This window comes from Epinephelus fuscoguttatus, linkage group LG16, assembly GCF_011397635.1.
Source record: "Epinephelus fuscoguttatus linkage group LG16, E.fuscoguttatus.final_Chr_v1".
In the NCBI taxonomy this organism is placed as follows: domain Eukaryota; kingdom Metazoa; phylum Chordata; class Actinopteri; order Perciformes; family Serranidae; genus Epinephelus; species Epinephelus fuscoguttatus.
This window is the reverse complement of record NC_064767.1, coordinates 28683391-28703751: the sequence shown is the minus strand read 5'-3', so window position 1 is coordinate 28703751 and position 20361 is coordinate 28683391. Positions and strand designations below refer to the sequence as shown.

Below are 20361 nucleotides of genomic sequence, written 5' to 3'. Positions count from 1 at the left end.
TTACAAGCGGACCAGATAAAATGCCTTCATGGGGAAAGCTGCTCCTGATTGGTCGGAATTTCCATGCGGGAAAAATCCAGGAAGTAAACAAAACACTGAAGAAGAGTACACTTGCAAGATAAATGTGACACTTCCTATTGTCACAATGGAGGGACAACTAAGCAGGTTGATTTTAGCGTTGGTTATCGTGGACTATATTGCTTGCATTGTTTATTTAAGGCAAACCATACAGTTTGAAAACGAGGCACGGCTCCAACAAAAAAAAAATGTTTTGATACATTGCATGTGCTGAATGTGCATATTAAGGCCGTACAGGAGGAGGTGCACATTAATAATCCTCCAGGACTGTAACATGCTCTGCGGTTGGTTCAGATCAAGGCCACAAACTAACTGCACCAGAGTTTGTTTGTAACCAGACTGAGACCACCTCTTCAAGAAGATCTTTGTCTTGTTGTTTTTGTTGTGTGATTGCTGTGTTCACACCTGCCCAAATGAGCTGCACTTAGGGGGCAAACGAACTTGAGTTAAATTGAGCCAAACCAAACAGGGCAGGTGTGAAAGCACCCCAAGACTAAATTAAAAAATAGTTGACAAATTACTAGTTGCCTTGGTATAATTTATTCTTCTAAACTTGGTGTGTTGTGCACATTTAGCTTTTATTCCAATTTCCATTTAGTAGTAGTTTATTTTATTCCACAGGAAAGCTTTATCTGTTAAGCTCTAAGCTGCTCCCAATAATCATGGTGGGCTGCTCTGGTTTAAGTTGAGCCTCTAAGTAAGAGAGTGGAATATGTTGCACATGTTGGCTGCCAATAAAAAAGACAGTTTTCTCGTCTCTTAGTATTTTTTACTTAATGTACAAGGTTGTTAATAATAGCCAAATAAATAAAAAGTGTTACACAATAAACAGAAGGCTTCACATAGACCCTCTGATCAGCTCCAAAAATCCTGTCGGAGCACCCTTACTTTTTTATTAAATCTCTTTGCAATGTGAGGAAATGCTTGCAGCAGGCCCCGTCCTGCCTGGCCCAAGTGTGTCTACCATATATGAAGGGATGAAGGTAAGGGAGTTCATGATTTTAGTGTTAGGTATGGAAAATGCACACACCTGTCCTTGCCACTCCATGGTGTTGATGAGGATGATGCTCTCTGGCAGGCGTTCGTCAGAAATGAGGATCTGGTTCAGCTGGTCATAGACTGACTTTCTGGGAACCTTCGAGACAAAGGAGACGCAGAGCGTCTGAGCACATTGCCTAAGAATATTATGTAAAGAACACATCTTGATGTTACATCTGCAGTGTATTTACCTGTGCTATGAGTCGTGAGTCAGGGGAGCACTCGCTCTCCATGCTGCTGGTCCTGTCGCTCTGGGCCTTGGAGTTCTGTCTGTCTTTCATGGAGGTGCTGCGAGGACGCCTCTGCAGCCTGTTCTCCATTTTACTGAGGAAGAGATGAAACACAAGGAGCTCTAAGTGCATGACAGACAGGGCTCAGGAGGTAACACATTTCGTAACATCTGTTGGGGAAACACCCATTTCAAATCTCGTTAAAAAAACATACAAATCTAGAGTAACTTGTGTGCTTACATGATGACATAACATTATCTTGTGTGCATGTTTCCAGATGTATGTACCTGGGAGACATGTGGTTTTGGGACTCCGTCTTGCAGAGTTTGCCAACAGTGCTGGTCATCCGTTCAGTGTTGACATCCCAGCTGCTCACCTCCCCCGGCCCCAGCCCGCTGTCGTCAGCCTCTGGCTCCTGGACCAAAAAGAAGGGAGGGGAGCAAAGATGAGCCAAAAGGGCTGTCAGAGGACAATGCTGATGTTTATCGTACAACACAGGCACTGTCATGTCCCATCTGCTACTGCATCAGTGTCTCTCTCAAGTTCTGGTACATTCTCTGTCCTTTTTTGTGTGTGGTGCATCCGCAGCATTTTAAGAGCAGGAGTCGTAAGAGTTTAGGGCAGGTGGGGAGGTAGGGAGGTGCTCGCCTGGTGAATAATTGAGCTGAGCTGCTGAGGTTGGAGATAATGATGCGGGCCCACCATGACAGATGAGATAAAAAAAAAAAAAAAAAAGTTGTGGTCTCTTAGCAGGTGGCTGGGGAAACACTGTGCCTGCAGTTTAGATATTCGGTTTGAACTGGGTTAGTGGAGCGGTGTGATGAGCTGGCAGCCTGGCGCTCAGAGGGGGAGTCGGGGTTAACTGAACAAGGTTAGAGTGACCCGACAGCACAGAGAGACAACAACAAACACAAACACCCCTCTTTCGATCCTCATCAGTCAGGATTTATCCAGCATGGGGCCGCCTTGTCTACTCCACTGATCCATAATGGATGACTGTGCTGTTTGGTCTGCCTGCCCTTGCATACGCCCTCCCTCTTTGCTTTTTCTTGGAAAACAACTAAGACCCATGGGAAGAAAGGACACTCAAGTGGAGAGGGTAGGGAAAAATCGGAAAAAGACATGCTGCTCAAGGGACATTTAGCTATAAACAAACAGAAAAGTAAAAATACTGCTGTTGCAAACACATACCCCGACTGTTGTGTCTGTGATGCTGTCGTCTTGATACCGGGCCCCTTGCACTTTACATCTGTCCACGGTCAGAAAGTCACCACTCTGCAGGGTAAACACACAAGCACACACATTGGATCAGTTTAACCACAGAGGTCACTCCTCTGGTGAATATAAATGACAAAATGTCACAGCTCCTTATGGGACCGCTATGCTCCATCTGCTCAGGTCAAGACTGACCACTCTCAGGATGTGACCAATTTCACAGTGGTAGCTCCACACAGTCGAGCTCGGAGACGGTGGCAGCGCTGGCGAGTATAAATATCTCTCAAAGCTTCTATACGTTTCAGTACAGCTGCCTACTAACACCTAAACCCCCAGAAGAATAACTGACGCTCTTGTGTGCTCTGCTCCAGTTTGCTTGACTAAAAATGTTTAAGTGCATCTTGTAAAATCTAGTTTAATTTATTGCAATATTAGATCAAAGACTTTCCATTTTGCCTGCAAGACGCGTTTATGAATTTCGACTGGAGACATTTATTGAGCAAAATGGAGGACTATAGCAGTCTGAAATGCTCCAGGCTGTTTTATTACAGGCTAAAATGGATTCCCAGATATTTATAAACAGCGTTCCCTCTCTAACCATCAGACTCAACATGTCTCTCTTTCTCTCTCTCTCTGTTTCTCTGTCCTTGTTGTTTCCAATGGGCCATAAATCTGTGAGTAGGAGTTCAGGGATTGTTCCATCCAATCTTCTCTCTGAGCATATTTGTGTGTGTGTGTGTGTGTGTGTGTGTTGATGGTGGTGGAGAGGTCATTCTGTGTCAGTCCCTATAAATACTAGAGGGCTGTAGAGGTGAAGAGGGTAAGGACTGCAGGCCCCCACATCCTCATTTGCAGGGGTGGAAGCTGGTGGGCTGCATGCTCAGAATATCTTGCCTGTAGTATCATGGTCCTTGGGAATCCCTCAACCACAATAAGCACAGAGGATTGCCAGACATTTTAACACTGCCCAGGGGCAATTCCTTTACGTAACACTGTTTACCAGGAGAGCCTCTCCAGTGGTCGAGAGGAAGAACTTTACGGGTAAACAGCGGGGCCCAAAGGCATCTGACGGGTTAGTAAGAGTGCCTGGTGACCAACTTACAGGACATGACAGCTCTCTCTGCTGGCTTTTTTGGCTGTGTATGCTCCCAATTTCTGTCTGGGAACTGGAGTGAGACATCCCTTCAAAAAATGGCCTGAAAACACAAACAAAGATTTGAATTAGAGGAAACTAACATCCCAGGAAAAATGCTTTCCTTAGCCTCTTTTTCTAAGCAGCTCCAACTTGAGTAAGAGTAAAAAGCTATATCCTTAAATAAACTACAAGTAGTAAGTAACTTCATTAGATGCAATGTATTACATTCACACAGGCCCTCAACAGGTTATAACAAATGAGTGCACGTCATTAAAGTGCCCTATCCAAAACCAGACAAATGATAAAATACGTGTGGTTAAGCACTGTTTAATCTCTTCCATCACAACAAGGAAAAACTTTGCATCACTAGCAGAGCAGAGCAGTGAGCTGCTTCTGAAATACTCTGCAGCATGTCTATTGGAATTGCAAGCATTGTCAGGAGTGGCAGCTCTGGTGGGCTGGTCACAGCCGGAACGCGGTGCAGCTGCGCCCGGAGGAATTCACTGAATCCTTTAAAGGAGAGGCTTGGACTGGACGCAGTCTGCATTGTGCGTGTGACAGTGTGCAAAACATAAACTCTGTTCCGTCGGCAGAGCTGTGATTGGCTAAGAAGCTATTGCACAATTGCTGTCATGTGTGGCTAAATGTATCAGTAAAAGTAGCAAGAAGTGTGTTGCAAAATGTAATGGAGTAGAAGTGTGTATCTTTTATAGCAAATGTACTTGAGTACGTGTAAAAAGTATTCTACAAAACAACTACTCTTAGAAGAACAATTTATTAAAAAATATGACTCAGAGTTAATGTAATGCATTACCACCCACCACTGGAAATCACACTTTAACAATATAGGCTGTGAATACAAATATTTCAATATCTAAGAATACTGGGCGACTTATGAAACGATGGTCTTATAGGAAAGAGTACAGACATACTTGAGTTTGGGCTTGGGCGTGCTCAGAACGCTCTCATTGTCCTCCATCTCCGGCCCACTGTCACTCTGGTTGTACACCTCCAGACTGTCGTAGAGTAAGTCCAGATCCTCCTCTACCTCCTGGGTCTGATCGACCGGGTCAGAGTCCAGGACCTGTACGCACAGGGTAGACACATCATCAACACATCAGTACACTGTAATCAAGGATTAGTAATTATGGTCATAGATTAAATAAGTGTAGGGAGTGACTGGAGCTGTGCATTAGCTAATCACTTTCACAGCCGGCCTAATGGTGCTTAAAGAATGAAGGAGAACACTGACAGCTATAAAATGAGAAAATCTATGCTATAAATACGTCCCTGCCTTGGTCCTAAGCAGGCCAATTAAAAGGTAAGTGAGTGCTGGAGGAGAGCTGAGGTGCTGAGCCTTGATCTGCCAGCTGCACAGCGGGGATGTATATCATAGGAACTGCACACAAGGCAGGCTTGTGGACTAATCAGGTGATTAATGCCACTCCATAAGTGCAGAAGCTGGCAGGGAGCAGATAAACACAGTCTGTCCCCTCTCCTTCTCTTGGCTATGTATTTATAGAGCTGTAGCCTTGCACACTGCCCAGCCACAAGGAAGGGATTAGAGACAGGGGACGTGATAAAAGATCATTGGGCCACCTGGAGCTTCCAGAACCATGCAGAAAAGCACAGGTCAGAGACTCTTGTAAGCATCACTAAATTAAATACACCCATTTTTTTTAAGTTACATAAAGGGGGGGGGGGGGGGTAAAAAGGCAGAGCAAATCCTCGTCCAGCCTGAAACCCTACATGGTTAAAAACATAACCTAATCTCTAATACATCTTTCTTGATGTAATCTATGGACATTGGTGTCAGAAAAAAAGCAGAAAAAGGAGAAACAAGACAATGACTATCTCAGTTACTCCAATAGATTTCACAGTTCAATGTGAAATATTATCATTATAATGGCCTAACACAGATTATGTACTAATGGACATCTAGGGGTTGTTGCACACAAATGGTCGACTTCCTGCTGATGACCTGATTACAAGCTATTATGTAGAATCCGCAGACACATTTATATGAAAAGGACTTGGGAGAAGAAAAAACACAAACCTAACCACGACGAGCATACGAATGCACATTTATCAAGTGGTAGAGAATAGGGTCGTTAATGGATTCTGCATACGGATAGCTGCTAATGGAAATGTATGAATCATGCATCCATGAGCACAGCGGTAATGCGGCCTATAGCTCCCATAATGATGCTTGTACCTCTGTTGCAGCACTCGTTTCTTTACAGGCGATTCTCCTCCAGTCATGAGCACATTAACTGCAGCTATATGCTGTTTAGACAGTCAATACTGACATTATTTTCTCCTGCCCTGAGGGCAATTTAATAACTGATATGTTTCACAGCTGACTTACTAAAAGCTTCATAACAGAAAGACTGAGAGACTCCAGGCAGGTGCACCGAGAAGGATGCTGTACCCCTCTAAAATTCACCACATCATTTGCTTTGACATTGACCATCCTCTCCTGGGTGTCAGTCAAAACAAATGCAATTATTCTTTTCACACTCACCTCATCTGTTACCTTGAACCTCTTCAGCAAGGCCACAAACTTCTGCTTGAAGTTGGGTTGCTGTAACAGAAAAAAACACGCAATTATGAGAAAAAGACGCCCTTGAGAAAGGACTAACTGCCATTAAATACACATGACAGCTGGGCTCAGGCTTATCAGTTCTCCCAGTAACTTTTCACTGGATTACTCATTCACAGCCACTCTATGTAAAGACCATTATAATCAGTCCAGTGAACCCACAGTGTTCTTTTGCGTGTTCATCCGCATCGTCCTAATGGCTTGGACAAATGGAACACAGTGTGTGCTTTCCCTTAAAACGCTTGTACAACAACAAACACAGGTCTTAAGTTATTGTCATAGTAAATGATTGGCAAGCATAAAACTCTGCTGGCGGAAAAGAAGGCGACCAACCCTAGTCATGGAGGTGGTTCGGATCATTTTCCTCCGGGGTTTCTTGGGCTTCCTGACCTCGTCGTCTTCATCGTAAAGATCCTGAAATACAGAGAGGGTGGGTGAAATATCTGAAATGTAAACATAATTGTGCCATTACATTTCTACCTCTGTACATTTAAAGTTAAATGTAGAAGATTCATTATTATACTAACCAAAAACCCTGACATTACTAGCACAGTCAGTATGAAAGCAATACAACTACATCTTGTTAAGTTATATGAGATGTTATTCATTTAAGTGCATTTAATGCCCCTGAATACTGCAGATTTGTTTATATCTAAGTGTTTACTGGCACTGACCTGGCCATGAACAGCGTCATCGCTGGCTTCCTGCTCTGATGAGTAGCTGTCATCGTCCTCCTCAGAATAGTTATCCATGTCTGGGGAACGGTCTGAGGTAACACACAGAGAAAAACATCAAAATACAGGAAGGAATGTCTAGAATTACATCAGGCAGTGTTACATCTGCACAGACTCAAATTCAAAGACATGTTTTTAAAACTTGGGCTGAAAAAAATGGGGTTTATATGGTGAATAAATTAATTCTAAAGTCACTGCCTTATTATTGCTAAAACTCTGCAGAAAATGTCTTTAGGAGTATAATATGGCTATAGGAAGCAATTTGCTGAATTAGAAACAAGCTTCCTAAAGTCAATATGAAATGTTCTTATACTGCTGATGGAGTGCAAGAAGTGTTCAAGGGACAGTTTGGATCTTTTGAGGTGGGCTTGTGTGAGCTCCTTACCCATAGTCAGTGTATTACCTACAGCAGATGCTAGTCAGCATACTCCCAGTTTGGAGGAGGAGGCAGGAGTAACGACATGGGAGCTAAGCAATGTACAGCTGTGGGCGGGGCGGCAAAAAAATAATATTCTTGTAAGTGTGCGCCATGTTTAGAGTATTTGCATTGCTTTACCTTGCTGTCAGACAGCCATTTCTGACAAGGAAATTAAGCTGTTACAGTGCTCTCTTCAAAGCCAGACTCCATTGAGAAAACAGTAATTTAATATCACTAAATACAGGAGCTGCTGGTCTACCACAGCCTCAGTCAATTAGTTTGTTTGTGTTATTGTGTGACTCTGGTGTTTTAAAGGGTTAGTTCGGATTCACCAAAGTCTCAAAATACCACAAACAAATGAATTCATCATGGCAGCATCTCCCATATTCTGCAAGGTAAAACTGACTGTTTGTCAACGGAGTATATGCTACAGAGGATAGTGGGGAAACTGAGATTGTGAACAGCTTCCCCACCAGGTAAAGCCGTGAAAACACTGTAAATATGGCATACACATAAAATGTTCTAGATTTTTTTAGGTGGCCCAAATAAACCCTGTGCAGTTCATTGCCTAGCCTCTGTACCAGCAGCCCTGCCTCTTCTCCAAACTGGGGGCATGCTAACAGTCATCTGCTCTTGCTGATACATAAATATGGATAAGTACCTCATACAACCCCCTTAAAAAATCCAAACAATTCCTTCAATCATACAAAGCAGAATGATTCTCTCATAGTGTAAATGATGCTTTCAGTGTATTGCATAGTTTTCCACAAATATCAGTTGGAGCCCAAAGACAATTTTCCTCCTCGAGTGAATGAAGTTTCTTAATTTCCTGCCCTATTCTACATAGTTCATCAGTAATGAATTGCTTCGGCTGCTTGGCAAGAATAATGAACAGCATCTATGGTAATGCAAAAACATTTTCTGCGCACATAATTAAAAGCTAAATTTGCTTGCTGAAATGTAATGAAAGTCTTATTATATGCAAATTAGATTGTAGAGCTCTTTTTGCGATCCGTGTCTCACATTCTGATTAAGTTTTAATGACAATTCAGTGGTGGAAGTTTTACTATTGTTTAATGTCAGATTTTATTGGTTTGAACAGCCACATTCCTAAAGAGGCAGATTTTACTGTGTGTCTGACAGCTGAGGACAAATCAGGTGATGGAGGATCTTTTTTTTTTTTTACTTAACGGCCAATTCTGACTTCCTTCTGCCTGTGAAACATCCTGTTCTATGCTCTTGGATGGGGTGGATGTTATTAAGAATCACTGCAGAGGAGAAAGGCGAAAGATAAACATCTTTGCTTCCCTCACAGTGACACTAGTATAATACTTGGTCCATGAGCTCATCTGTTATGTTTGAGCGGCCTCCTTAATAACATCCAGAACACGGGGATCAGCATAGCAGGATGAAGGCGTGGAGTCCGAGCAGGGCCCAGTATTTCTCCCCCGTCCAGAATTAGAACGGTGTAAGGTAATAGCCCCTAAATCTGTTCAACTCTCAAATCAACATTACAACCATAGCTGAAGAGAATAACATATCCTTGGCCATAGGTTGGGGTGGGATTAATACAGTTTATTCTGTCCTCGGCTAGGAAATAGGAGCCAGGTGGAAGGAGGGAAAAGAGAGGCCTGGGCAGGGAGGGCTGGCTCCAGGGTGAAGGCTGAAATTACAGACAGGATTTGGCCAGGCAGCATTGGTACAGGCCTGTCTAACAGATCCACGTAAGGGGACGGGAGGTGGCTGTGCCCACCTGAGGTTTTGGTCTTACGGCCAGCCTGGCCGCTACCGTCCTCGTGGTCGATGGGCTGGCTGGACAGAGAGTACACGCTGATCTCCGCCACACGTACTGGCGCCTCCTTCACATTGCTATGGAGACCAAGAATCAGTCCTCCGTCTGTCGGGTGTTGCATCACCTGGACATGGGGAGATTAACAGTGATTTTAAGAATCCATTCAAATACAAAATAGGCCCTAATCCAATTTACAGGAGACACTTTAGTTTCATTTTTTTCCTCTGCTGACGTGTTCCTGATAATATTATCTTGAATGAACACCGGACTTCATCTGTCTAAACATCCAAGTCCTCTTAAGATGAGATGCCTTCAAGTCTTGTACAATTCCTGAGCCTATCAATCACTCTGTAAGATCATGTCGAGGCAGCACGGAACAAATATTTCTCCAACAGACAGACAGGATGGAAGGATTTTATCTCTCTCTGTGCTGAGCCAATACTGATACAGCGGAGACTGAGATGGCTTCTGTTACGCAGCTTTATGCTCACAGAGATTTACAGACTGATTACAAGATGACAGCTATGCTATCTCTAAGTAAATCTTCATTAGCACAATGCTGCTCTTCCATTCTGTGTGTCTAAATGAGCCAAGGCAATTTGCTCATATCATCCAGTCAAACAGTACGACACAGTTTGCATAAACTGTTTTGAATCAGATGAGAGGGGATGAGCTTTCATTCTAAGCTCTATCTGGGGGGTACTTCCAATATTTCGCATGATGAATAGCTGTACAGGGAGTTGACTCATTTTGCTCAAACACTGGCAGGGGTGCACTCGAATGCTGCATCATGCAAAGTCCAATAAGTGACTTCCTCCCACATAATGCCCCAATAGATTCAGAATGAGGGCACGGGAGAGTTTACTCTACAGCAGATGACAACATAATTACCCAACAGGATCCAATAATGGCCAATCTAGCTTTATACATAGAAGTCTGTGGGTTGTTTCACTGCTGCAAGCACCAAAACAGCACAGCAGCTGAGTGGTATTTTAAAATGCAATAAAGCATTAGTCTTGTTTTCAGATGTCAGTCAATTCCTGTCCTGGGGCTAGTGGTGGAAAGTCACTTTGGCTGAGCATGAATGGGTGCATCAGCTGCTGTAATTACAACTGGTGAAATGCTACCTGTTTCTCTCCAATCCAAATATGTGTGACGCACGATATCTATGTCTAAATCCAGTCTTGACCTGGATTTCTCTCACACAGAAACACAAAACTAATTATGTCCTGAACAAGGCATTTTAATTGATCTGTATCTGCTGTATAAAGCCCAATTCCCAACCCTTTGTTCACTTCAATCCATAGCTGCTCTCAGAAACACCCCACTGTGTTAAAACTTGAAAACGCATTGGTTCTGCACAGTCTTGCAATTGAATGACCCACACAGAGGCACAATTAACAGCAGCAAGCCAATGTCAAACAGTGTTTTTCAATGTGATACCCACTAGGGGTGGGCGATATGGCCCTAAAATAAAATGAATAATAATAACAGAACAATAATTTTGTGATAACAATATTGTTGACAATATGACAAATTGATTAAAAAATCTATTATTAATATAAGAACATAGAATTGCAACAAAGTAAGTGATACAAAACTAAACTAAATTATCTCTCGTTTCCTTACTTGGTAAACAACAATAACAGAAACTCAGTGTGAGATTCAGATTCTGTACACAACAAAATAAAACCTACCACAAATTACACATTTAAACAGCTCCCAAATACAAAAATGTACCCTGGGATCTATATTTCTAAATCAATAGGCGATTTCCTTCTCTTTACGCAAAATCCTAAATGATTACGTTTTTTTTCTTTTTTCCATCTGGACCTTTATGCTCTGTCATTTATCCTCTAATCATCACGCTGTAACCTGTCACAGGCTGTTATGATACCAGAACTATCGCACATTCACATATATGTCGTTTTTTGTCGAGGCGTGAGCATCACATAGGTTTACATTACCGAAGGTTTATAACAAAATCACTTGACAACATCGACTCCTGTGTGTGCATATCAAGAGAGGAGAGGAAGAAACGCTGTGCTGCTGCCAGAGGAGCCGCTGAATGAGTTGCCTCTGAGCGGTAAGTCACTAAAAGAGTCTGAAAAGTCCGGGGCTGTTCATAAAACATTTAGGACACTCAGGCTTAATGACACCACAGTTTATACCACACTACTGCTCCTCTTTTTTGGAACCACCACGGAGTCCGTAATAATATTCGCTTACAGTCATGCTTGTTGTTGCCGTGCGTAACAGCATGAAGTCAATATGTCAACAAGTCAAAATATCACAAGTATCACGCTATAATTTTGATTCTACCATTATTATCATGAATGATATGATATGGCACACCCCTAATACTCGCACTGAAAAATACGCATATGCAAGCAAAGCAAGTGAAGCCATTTTGGGTGTATAAACAAATGTGAATTTGCAATGGCTGCACCATGTACGTGCATGCCTTCATGCAATCACACAGACACACTTGTCCAATGACACCTCCCTTCAACAGCTGGTGGAGTTATGAAAGGGGATGGGCGAAATGGTGTGTATATTTATGTCTGTCTATCTGTGTGTGTGTGTGTGTGTGTGTGTGTTTGTTTCTATAAAGGTTGGTCATGTTACATGAATTTGTTTTAAAGTTATGCTGCTTTTGTTATAAGCCATTCCCAGTGCCACTACCCCTTTTTGCCAATTGGCACAAACACTTGATCAGCTGTCCTTTGCCTCATGACCAATCTCTCCACAAAATCTTATGCAAATATGTGAATGCATTTGGAAGTAATGCGCCTTTTTGTTATAGGTCATTTCCACTGCACCCCCCCCCCACTCCTTTAGCCAGCTGGCTTGAACACTAACATCTTCACACACATACGCATGCACACACTTGACCTCAATGACAAATTTCTGCCTCCTAGGGAAAAATTTTGGCTGCTCAAGGGTGGGAACATTTCCGCAGACCTACCAACTGATCGACCGACCAATTAACCTACAAACTAACTAACAGAGCGAGCTCTAGAGCTGCTGGATGCAGCTAAAAGTGGCATCTTCGTGGTGCAGTGTCCACACATTCAGTGTGACGTAACTGCAAAGTCCCCACTGCATGTCCAGCTGAGGACTGAACATGCAGCACTCAACATTAAATGACTCTGATCAGGACGAAGAAACTTAATCATACATCTCTACATCTAACAGCCATCCACAAGTGGCATTATATCAGCGCCTAGTCCATTATTTCTACATAGCATGACTGAATGCACTGTTTCCAGAAAAGTGCATATGAAGCCAGCTCCAGATGGTCCATAATCTCGCAGAGCAGTATGTGTGATGACCATGAGTCATCTGAAATGATGTGTAACGCAGGAGGCCGTCTCTCAGGCAAACCAAGACATGGTACACAGACACTAATAGCCGTGTCAATCACTGTCAGAGATGAGCCGAATGCAATCACAAAGCTCAGAGCAAAATGATATGTTTCTCAAGAGAAATTAAACGGCTGACAGTGAAACATGAAATGCAGTGATTGAAAGTAATGCCCCAGCTGAGGCATGACACAGTACCTCAGCCATATTAATGACTCCCACAGCCAAAGTTTTGTAGCCCAGAATGGTTCGATTCTTGTAGCGTTTTCTCCTCTGCAGCATGATCTGCAGTCTGTTGGCATCCCTCTTCAGGAAATGGGGGTACTGAAAATAACAAACATAAAGTCAGACAAACAATGCAGACCACATTACCGCATTACATATTTATCCGCCTTAAGATGGAAACCCACATGCAGACTTATTTCAACACATTGCTTCTGTTACTCTATAAGAAAACTAATCTTCATCTTCTATTTCTTGCAAATCAATGTTTTTTTTTTCAACCCTACAACTGACATAATAAAACAAGACTGCATATATTCTGTTTATTTTCAGAGTGCTAACTCATGCTATCACTGTCCATCAAGTGCCTTAAGAAGCCGTGACACGCACTTCTTTCTTAACTTTTTGGGTTTGAATAAGATCTCTGATGCTATTTATTTCCAAAGTCTTTTCTCTGTGACTGACTTGGTGGATTTCATGGCATCAACTGGCGCCTGCTTATCTGTGCCACAGATTACTGCCACCAAATGTAACACAGACTGTGGCCAAACCATATTATCAATGCCATCAGACAGTTCCAGTGTTTCACCTGCTACCCACAATCCTTTGGGAGATCTTAAACTGCCAGGAAAGATTTTAATTCTCCGTCATCCTGGCCTGTGAACTTATCCAGGCATGGACAACCTGCTTCTCAATTTCAGAAGATGTATCTGTAGTCAGAATGCTGTCTGCACTCAGTAGTGTCAACTGATGATGTAGAGATACCACACACACACTTGGTTCAAGTTCATGTAAAAATACAGCCAGTCTCACTGGACTCAGATGCCAGCAGTAAACCAACATGGTGGGTGTTAGATTCTGCATTTTACTGACTCAACTATTAAAAAACCTTTCTGTGGTCTGTCTGCTGGACTGTGTCTGAACTGTCGATGAACCTTCATCACTTCAGAACTATATTTATTTCTGAGACTTTTGAGTATTTCATCCTCACATTTGCTCTTTTTTTATCAGTCTGGTCTGTTTCCTCAGGAGTCATATTGTCTCTGGCTGCCAGAACCTTATCTTTACATTGATTTTTCTCACCTTCTCAGTCTATAATATTCACACAATTATAACTTGTGAGATCCGGTTTCACAAGTCGGTTGACACTCACTGCTGCAATATCCATGTCGGATACTGCCCACACTTATTAGGTTTTAGTGATCAGCACAGTGATTTCAGCCGGGCATTTTTGCTTCACATTTTGCCTTTTTGGTAAAATGTGCAACTTTTCCATGTAGAAACTTAATGTCCATTTTCCATAACTTGTTCACTTGTCCTTGCTAAGCTCACCTCTGTAATTGTCTGGCTATTCCAGCCTGCAAAAAGTCAGCATGCATGCAGTGTTTATTAATTCAAATCTGAAACATTCTGTCATTCTGTGTCAGTGACTTTGGTAATGATTCATCTCTCTATGAAGTAAGGTTGCACTTGGAAAACCAGCAAATGTAACAACAGAAAAAGCAGCACTTCCTGTGAGCTAACACCTCCTCTGGCCGCAAAATAACATACAAAAATGTGTCACAGGCTAATATCAAATAAGAGAGCCTGATTTAATTTACACAAAATACTGTAAACACACATGTACAAATACACAAGGATATTTTGAGCTTAACACTGTTGCTCTGGGTTAGGAAGGGGCATGAGAGCCCATAAAAGCCATAACACAATCCTCCCTCTCCAATAACTGCTGTATCAGTGTGAGAATTCACAGCATAATGTCAAAGTGCTTGCCTGTAGTGAGAATGTGAGCTCCAGATCTGTCTCCATCAGTCCACTGGGTGGGAGGACGTACTCATTTGATCTCAGAAGACGCTTCGAGCCCTGCAAGACAAAGTAAAGCAAAGTTTCACTGTGAGAACATTTATAAATGCTACATAGAAAACTTATGCATCAGGGGCTACATTTGGAATAAAAAATGCCCAAAAATCCCTCATCATATGTTGTTTCTTAAGTCAGTATCTATCAGACAACAGCAACTGAGTGTGCAAGTCGTATTTTAGGTGCAGTCTACATCACATTCGCACATTTATGCAGATTCACACCTTGAGGCAGCCCAGTACAAACAGTCCTCTACTCCTTCACTGCTTTCTAGAGAACAGTGCTACTAGAACAATTGAAATATGGGTCAGAATCCCTGCTCAGGGACGAATCAAGAGGTCTTCCTGACTGAAATAAGGCCCGAAAAAGCAACAACCTTATCACAAGCCTGCTTCAGCTTCAAACCCTAAGGCTACATCCGCATACATTTTTGTTTTAAATGCATGACTATGGCCAGTTTACGCCTAGCATCCACGCTACTCTGCAGTTTTGGAACCACTAAAACAGAGACCTTTGAAAACGCTGCTGACCCTGTTTTAGTTCAGAAACTCCAGGGTTGTCCAAGCACAAAAATCTCTGGCCATACAATCTGCTTCCTATTTACACTGGCAAGTGTATGCCCAGTGTATGTAAATGGTCATGTGATTTGCATTTTCAGGGCTGTTAATATGCATAGAGATTATTTGTGAAAAGGTGATGAAACACTGGTGTTTGCACAGATTGTCTTTGCTTTAAAACTGTTATAAAATGAAACTTACTCGTGTGGATGTGTACGATACCGCTACCCTCAGCATCTTAGAAAAAAACTGACTAGGATACTTAACAGTGCCTTGGGATGAGGGATGTTTAGGCAAGGGGAACTACATGACCTGAAAAAAGTTTTTATATTAGATAGGTTTATATAGTTTCTTTTATGGTGCCACTAATTGAAACCAAATTTAGTTTCATTATCTAATGCTAGCTATTCTGGGTGAGACAGACTCATCACGTAAAGCTAATTCTGGGATCTGGCACAAAATTTGTTGTGGCCAAACAGCACAGGGATTTAAATGCCACAGGTTGTGGAAATCTCTTCCAAATGTAAGGACACAGACACACACAGCGTCCTCACAGGACCTGTCTCAGCCCTTAGCGTGTTTCTCTTACGAGCCTCGGATTAAAGTCTATCATGTTCCTCGTCAAGATACGGTTTAATTCTTCATCCGAGCTTCTTTTTCTACCTCTTCTAATCTCGAAATGAGGAGTCGGAGTGCAAACGTGAGAACAGGAACAGCTTGTCATGTCTCTGGTTCATAATGTAATATCAAGCTGCGAGTGCGGAAGACAGGCATCTGTTGTGTAATATATTTGGCAATATCTCAACTGCTGTAAAAATTTTATAAGTTGTCACAGCTTAGTTCAGGTGTCTGCTAAACCTGCCAACAGAATTAAGTAAGACTTGGTGAGCAGCACGGAGCAGTAAGGATATCCTGTAGCTGGCTTAATACCCCAGAAACTCCTTACAAGTCCAATGCAGTGGATAGGACATTGGATCCTAATGTCATCAGAGCTGCTAAATCATGTAACAGATACCAAATGAAATGGTTGGGTGTGTGCTGAGAAATCATCCCAGGATAGCAGAGGGGCTTGGCTCTATTCACAAATGCAGTGGTGCCTCTGTAGTTTCAACATATGCTTGAAATAAATTATCTTAAACATGGTATTTAGATGACAATGCATGTTTAATAAAAGCACAATAAAGCAGAGCAACGCTTACAATTACAGTTGTTTCACTCCAATAATTGTTTTTCCAGGCATAGTCTTTTTCAGTGAAGTCTCACACCTACCAATTCAGAGTGCGAAGATGACACAGAGGGCAGGTCAAGGAAAATCCACAGGAAGTCACAATCAGAAAAACAAGGCCAACAAACGTTCAAAGGTTCTCACCGTGTGTGAGCCACAGAAGGCAAGAGGATTACGAGGGTCTGTCACAGCCAACAGAGATGGCATACAGCACAGTACATATCCACACTTCGAGTAATCAACTCCCTCTAATCAAACAGTGCTAACAGCTGAATTGAAGGAAACCAAACAGAAGATTGCGTATGGCTTGATATGTCTAGCAACACAGGACAGACACCACACGTACCCATTTTCTTCTCCACTGAAAATGAAAACTTTTTGACGACGAAGCAGGTGTCAAGGCGATCCCTGACTTTCAGTTTTATCTTTGGCAAACAGCCTCTGAATATTGGACTGAATTGAATATGTTCCAGGGGGCCCAGTAGCCCACTGGCACTGTTGTCCCATAGAGAAAGAGCCTGTTTACACCCATGCTTTTTGCGTCAACTGATTACAAGCGGACAGCTCTAAATCTGTCTGTTCACGCCTGACATTAGAATACATGTCCACATGCGTGTCCAGTGACCACTTTTGATTGGATCTCACTTCAACCACTCTATATGCAAATAAACATGTAGCCCTTATCATTTCATTTACCATCACAGGAGACTTCTGCTGCAGGAGTGTGAACTTCATGCGGGGGATTAGGGTTGGGTACCGTTCATAACTGAACCGATACGGTACCGGTACCAGTACCGGTATCTGGAATTCGGTACCGGTACCAAACGGTACCTTATTTCGGTACTTTTTAATCCTATGGGCCCTAGGCCTTTTTGGGGTATTTTTACTGCCTTTACTTTTAAGCTCATATCACAGTCGTCATAAAGGCTACATACACATGCTATATCTTGGTTTTTTTTCAGGACAATCTGGGCTAACCAGATTTGCCATCATTTCATGTCCTTCTATGTGCCTGTATTTTATATTAATTTTTATATCAATGAAAAAAACAAATCCGTGTGCCTAAATTCTTACATTTTTACATGTATCTCACCATAGCAAGTTGGAATTTGACATATTCTGCCATATATGAAAAGGGGAGGCTCTCTTGAATCTGGCAATATAAGAACCATGATGCTGGGACATTCTGTCACTTCACAGCTGTCCAAAACATGTGGTTTGTGCCAGGCGGACATGATTGCCAGTATTTTTTCATTATTGCAAGAAATTCCATTGACTCATTCACAAGTCAAAAAGGGTTTTTTTTCTGAAAGAAACATACAATATTTACATCTAAGATAATAGAAAAATAGTCAACCAAGTGCAATGATGTCCTCCAAGATAATATTTGTTTATCAGTTTCAGTTATATACTGGGGGGACATTTTGGGCTTTGGTGGGGGGGCACGTGTCCCCCTCAATGTATATGGTGACTACGGCCCTGTCAGCATGCATAATTAGGCTGCAGTTGTCTGGATGCGCAAAGGTGAAGTGCGCTTGTCTTGTCATACAAAGTTTGATGGAGTGTCAACTGGACAATATGGAGATAGTTGCATCTTGAAAGCCGGATTACAATTGTGGATAGAAAGGGAGAAACACACGCGAGCTTAAGATGTGGTAAGATACGATATTCCTCACTATATGAAGTGACTGATAACAAGATCTGTATAATGGACTGTAAAGAAATTTGTCAGGTTTTTATTTTGTAGACAATTAATCTGGATTTATAGCGTGATGGGATGACAGCACAATGATGTGTGTGGTCCTGCACTTTCATGTGATATGCGTGGCATTTCTGTGCGAGCCTGCGTTCGCGAGTAATCCATCCAACAGTAATGTGTGTGCAAAGCTGTATGAAAGCTCTGTTACACATCATTTTATTGAAACTTGATCAATTTTTTCCGCTGTGAAAACACTGGATTGCACTATGCGTTGTTCGGGCCCATAGTCTTAACTTCTCAGTTTCAACATTTTATTGAGAACATTGAGGAACAGTGCTGCATGTTAACTTTTGTCTGCACATTTTTTTTGTCGCCAATATTGCTGAGTCTGAGGTGCGAGTCATGCGCTCTCGCGCCGCCTCCACCTCAGGTACCGAAATTTGGCACCGATTCATTTTAAGTGAATTGGTACTCGGTAGTACCGACGTGAATCGGTACCAAGTACAAAAAGTATCGCGTTTCAGTACCCAACCCTACGGGGGGATAGTTGATGGGAGTCCAAAAATCCACCCGCACACAGAAAGTGACAGTTAGCTTCACACGGCTTACATTACCTAATAGTTATTACTGTATTTAATGTCAGTCAAGCCATTCAGTGTGGGTTTGTTGGGACCACCTGCTGCGGTGTTAGCTTGTGCTGACCTGGCAGACCCTGAATCTTCAGCACTGTGTCTAACCTGTGTAACAGCAGCAACAGAAAGTTTCCCTATCCAGCAAAGAGTTGGATAATCAAGGATGTCAGCTAAGATGGAAATGTAGACAAGTACATATTAGTGTACACACTGCTGAAACAATGTGACTGCACTTGGCCAGACCATTTCCAAATGTGGTCTGAGCAATCAGATCCCAAGACACATCAGGACGTACTGGGGCCATTCACACCTGTTTCGAGTCCAATTTTGATCTGTTCCTGCAGACAGTAAAGGGTGCTCTAGCAGACAACACAAAACACTGTGTTCTAGAGCACCTCACAAAACAAAGAATATTAAAAAAAAACAAAACATGTAATGATTGTCAGTGGTTTCAAGTGCATGAAATGAAATCAAAGCTTTGAAGAACTAAAGGGTGCATGGGAATAGAGGATATTTAGTTTTGCTGACACTTGCAAAGCATTCAGTTGTAATAAGCATTTTTCTGTGCAGCCTAATGGCTCAATATATTCCACAGAGAGACATGTCAACAGTACCTTGACAGTAGCCACAGCCCTTGTTTTGTATATAAAGAAAAAAAGAAGGTAAATCTCTGTCGGGATTCTGACCTTGTCACTAACTTGGCCTCCACAAAGAGGCCTTGTATTCACTCTTTTCTCATGCTCAGTGGCTGGTACAATGAATCAAGGCACAAAAGCCGAGCACTCTCAAACTGCCTGACATGCATTAACAATACAGAGCCTTGGCAAGGAAAGCTTGTACTGAATGTCCTTTGCCCCCCTCTCTCCCACCCTCTCTCCCCTGCTACAAGCTTCTCCACTGTCTTTCTGGGGCCAGATGGAGGAATGTTACAGCCCCTCAACTCAACTGAGCTCCACAAGCCTGTGGGAAAAGTTCAAATTTACACTTTTTCTCAAGGTTACTTTTTTGGATATGTTAAATTTTCTAAATTGGCTCTTCTGCTTGCAGCAAAGACAGGGACTGATTTAGTGTCAGGACAAGAGCTCAATGTACAATTGCAGTAAAGAGGTGCTAAAGGCATTTTGAGGCCTTTGCTTTCACCCAACACATACCTGCACACACACAAGCCGCACACATAATTGGATCATATCTTAGTGGACTGCAAATGGATGTGCTTTGGACAGAGTTCTGCACTCAAATGAGGATCGTAGGCCTTTTCTATCATAATCCAGCTGATATCAATGTCTGGCTACAATTTCAGTAGGCAACTGCACACAGAAAAGACAGAACGCTAACTGCATAATCACGCAGTGCATGTGCAGGGGCACACCACACTGCAACCCAATGTGCAAAAAAAAAAAAGAAGCAGAGGTTTGTCTGAGGAGGCCTCAGCTACTTGAAGTCACCCAGCGGTCTCCAGGGTGAGAGACAGAAGACTATCTCCAAGGGAACACAAAGCCTCCTGCTGACTAAACTGCAATCTCATCATCCCTGCTGCTGTGGCTTTGGGAGCCCATCCA

The 20361-nt window shown here is 42.5% G+C and overlaps 1 protein-coding gene across 1 annotated transcript in view; it reads right to left on the bottom strand.

Annotated features, from left to right (window-relative positions):
* Positions 1-20361, bottom strand: part of zmp:0000000755 (phosphofurin acidic cluster sorting protein 2) — a 59640-nt gene that overhangs the window by 10972 nt on the left and 28307 nt on the right. The window contains exons 3-14 of the mRNA XM_049600932.1: positions 14603-14692; positions 12806-12931; positions 9204-9366; positions 6973-7064; positions 6632-6712; positions 6221-6280; positions 4629-4780; positions 3664-3757; positions 2538-2621; positions 1634-1761; positions 1308-1440; positions 1109-1213 (exon numbers count right to left, since the gene is read on the bottom strand). Of these exons, the coding sequence (XP_049456889.1) occupies positions 1109-1213; positions 1308-1440; positions 1634-1761; positions 2538-2621; positions 3664-3757; positions 4629-4780; positions 6221-6280; positions 6632-6712; positions 6973-7064; positions 9204-9366; positions 12806-12931; positions 14603-14692 (1308 nt within the window). The remainder of the gene's footprint in view (positions 1-1108; positions 1214-1307; positions 1441-1633; positions 1762-2537; positions 2622-3663; positions 3758-4628; positions 4781-6220; positions 6281-6631; positions 6713-6972; positions 7065-9203; positions 9367-12805; positions 12932-14602; positions 14693-20361) is intronic.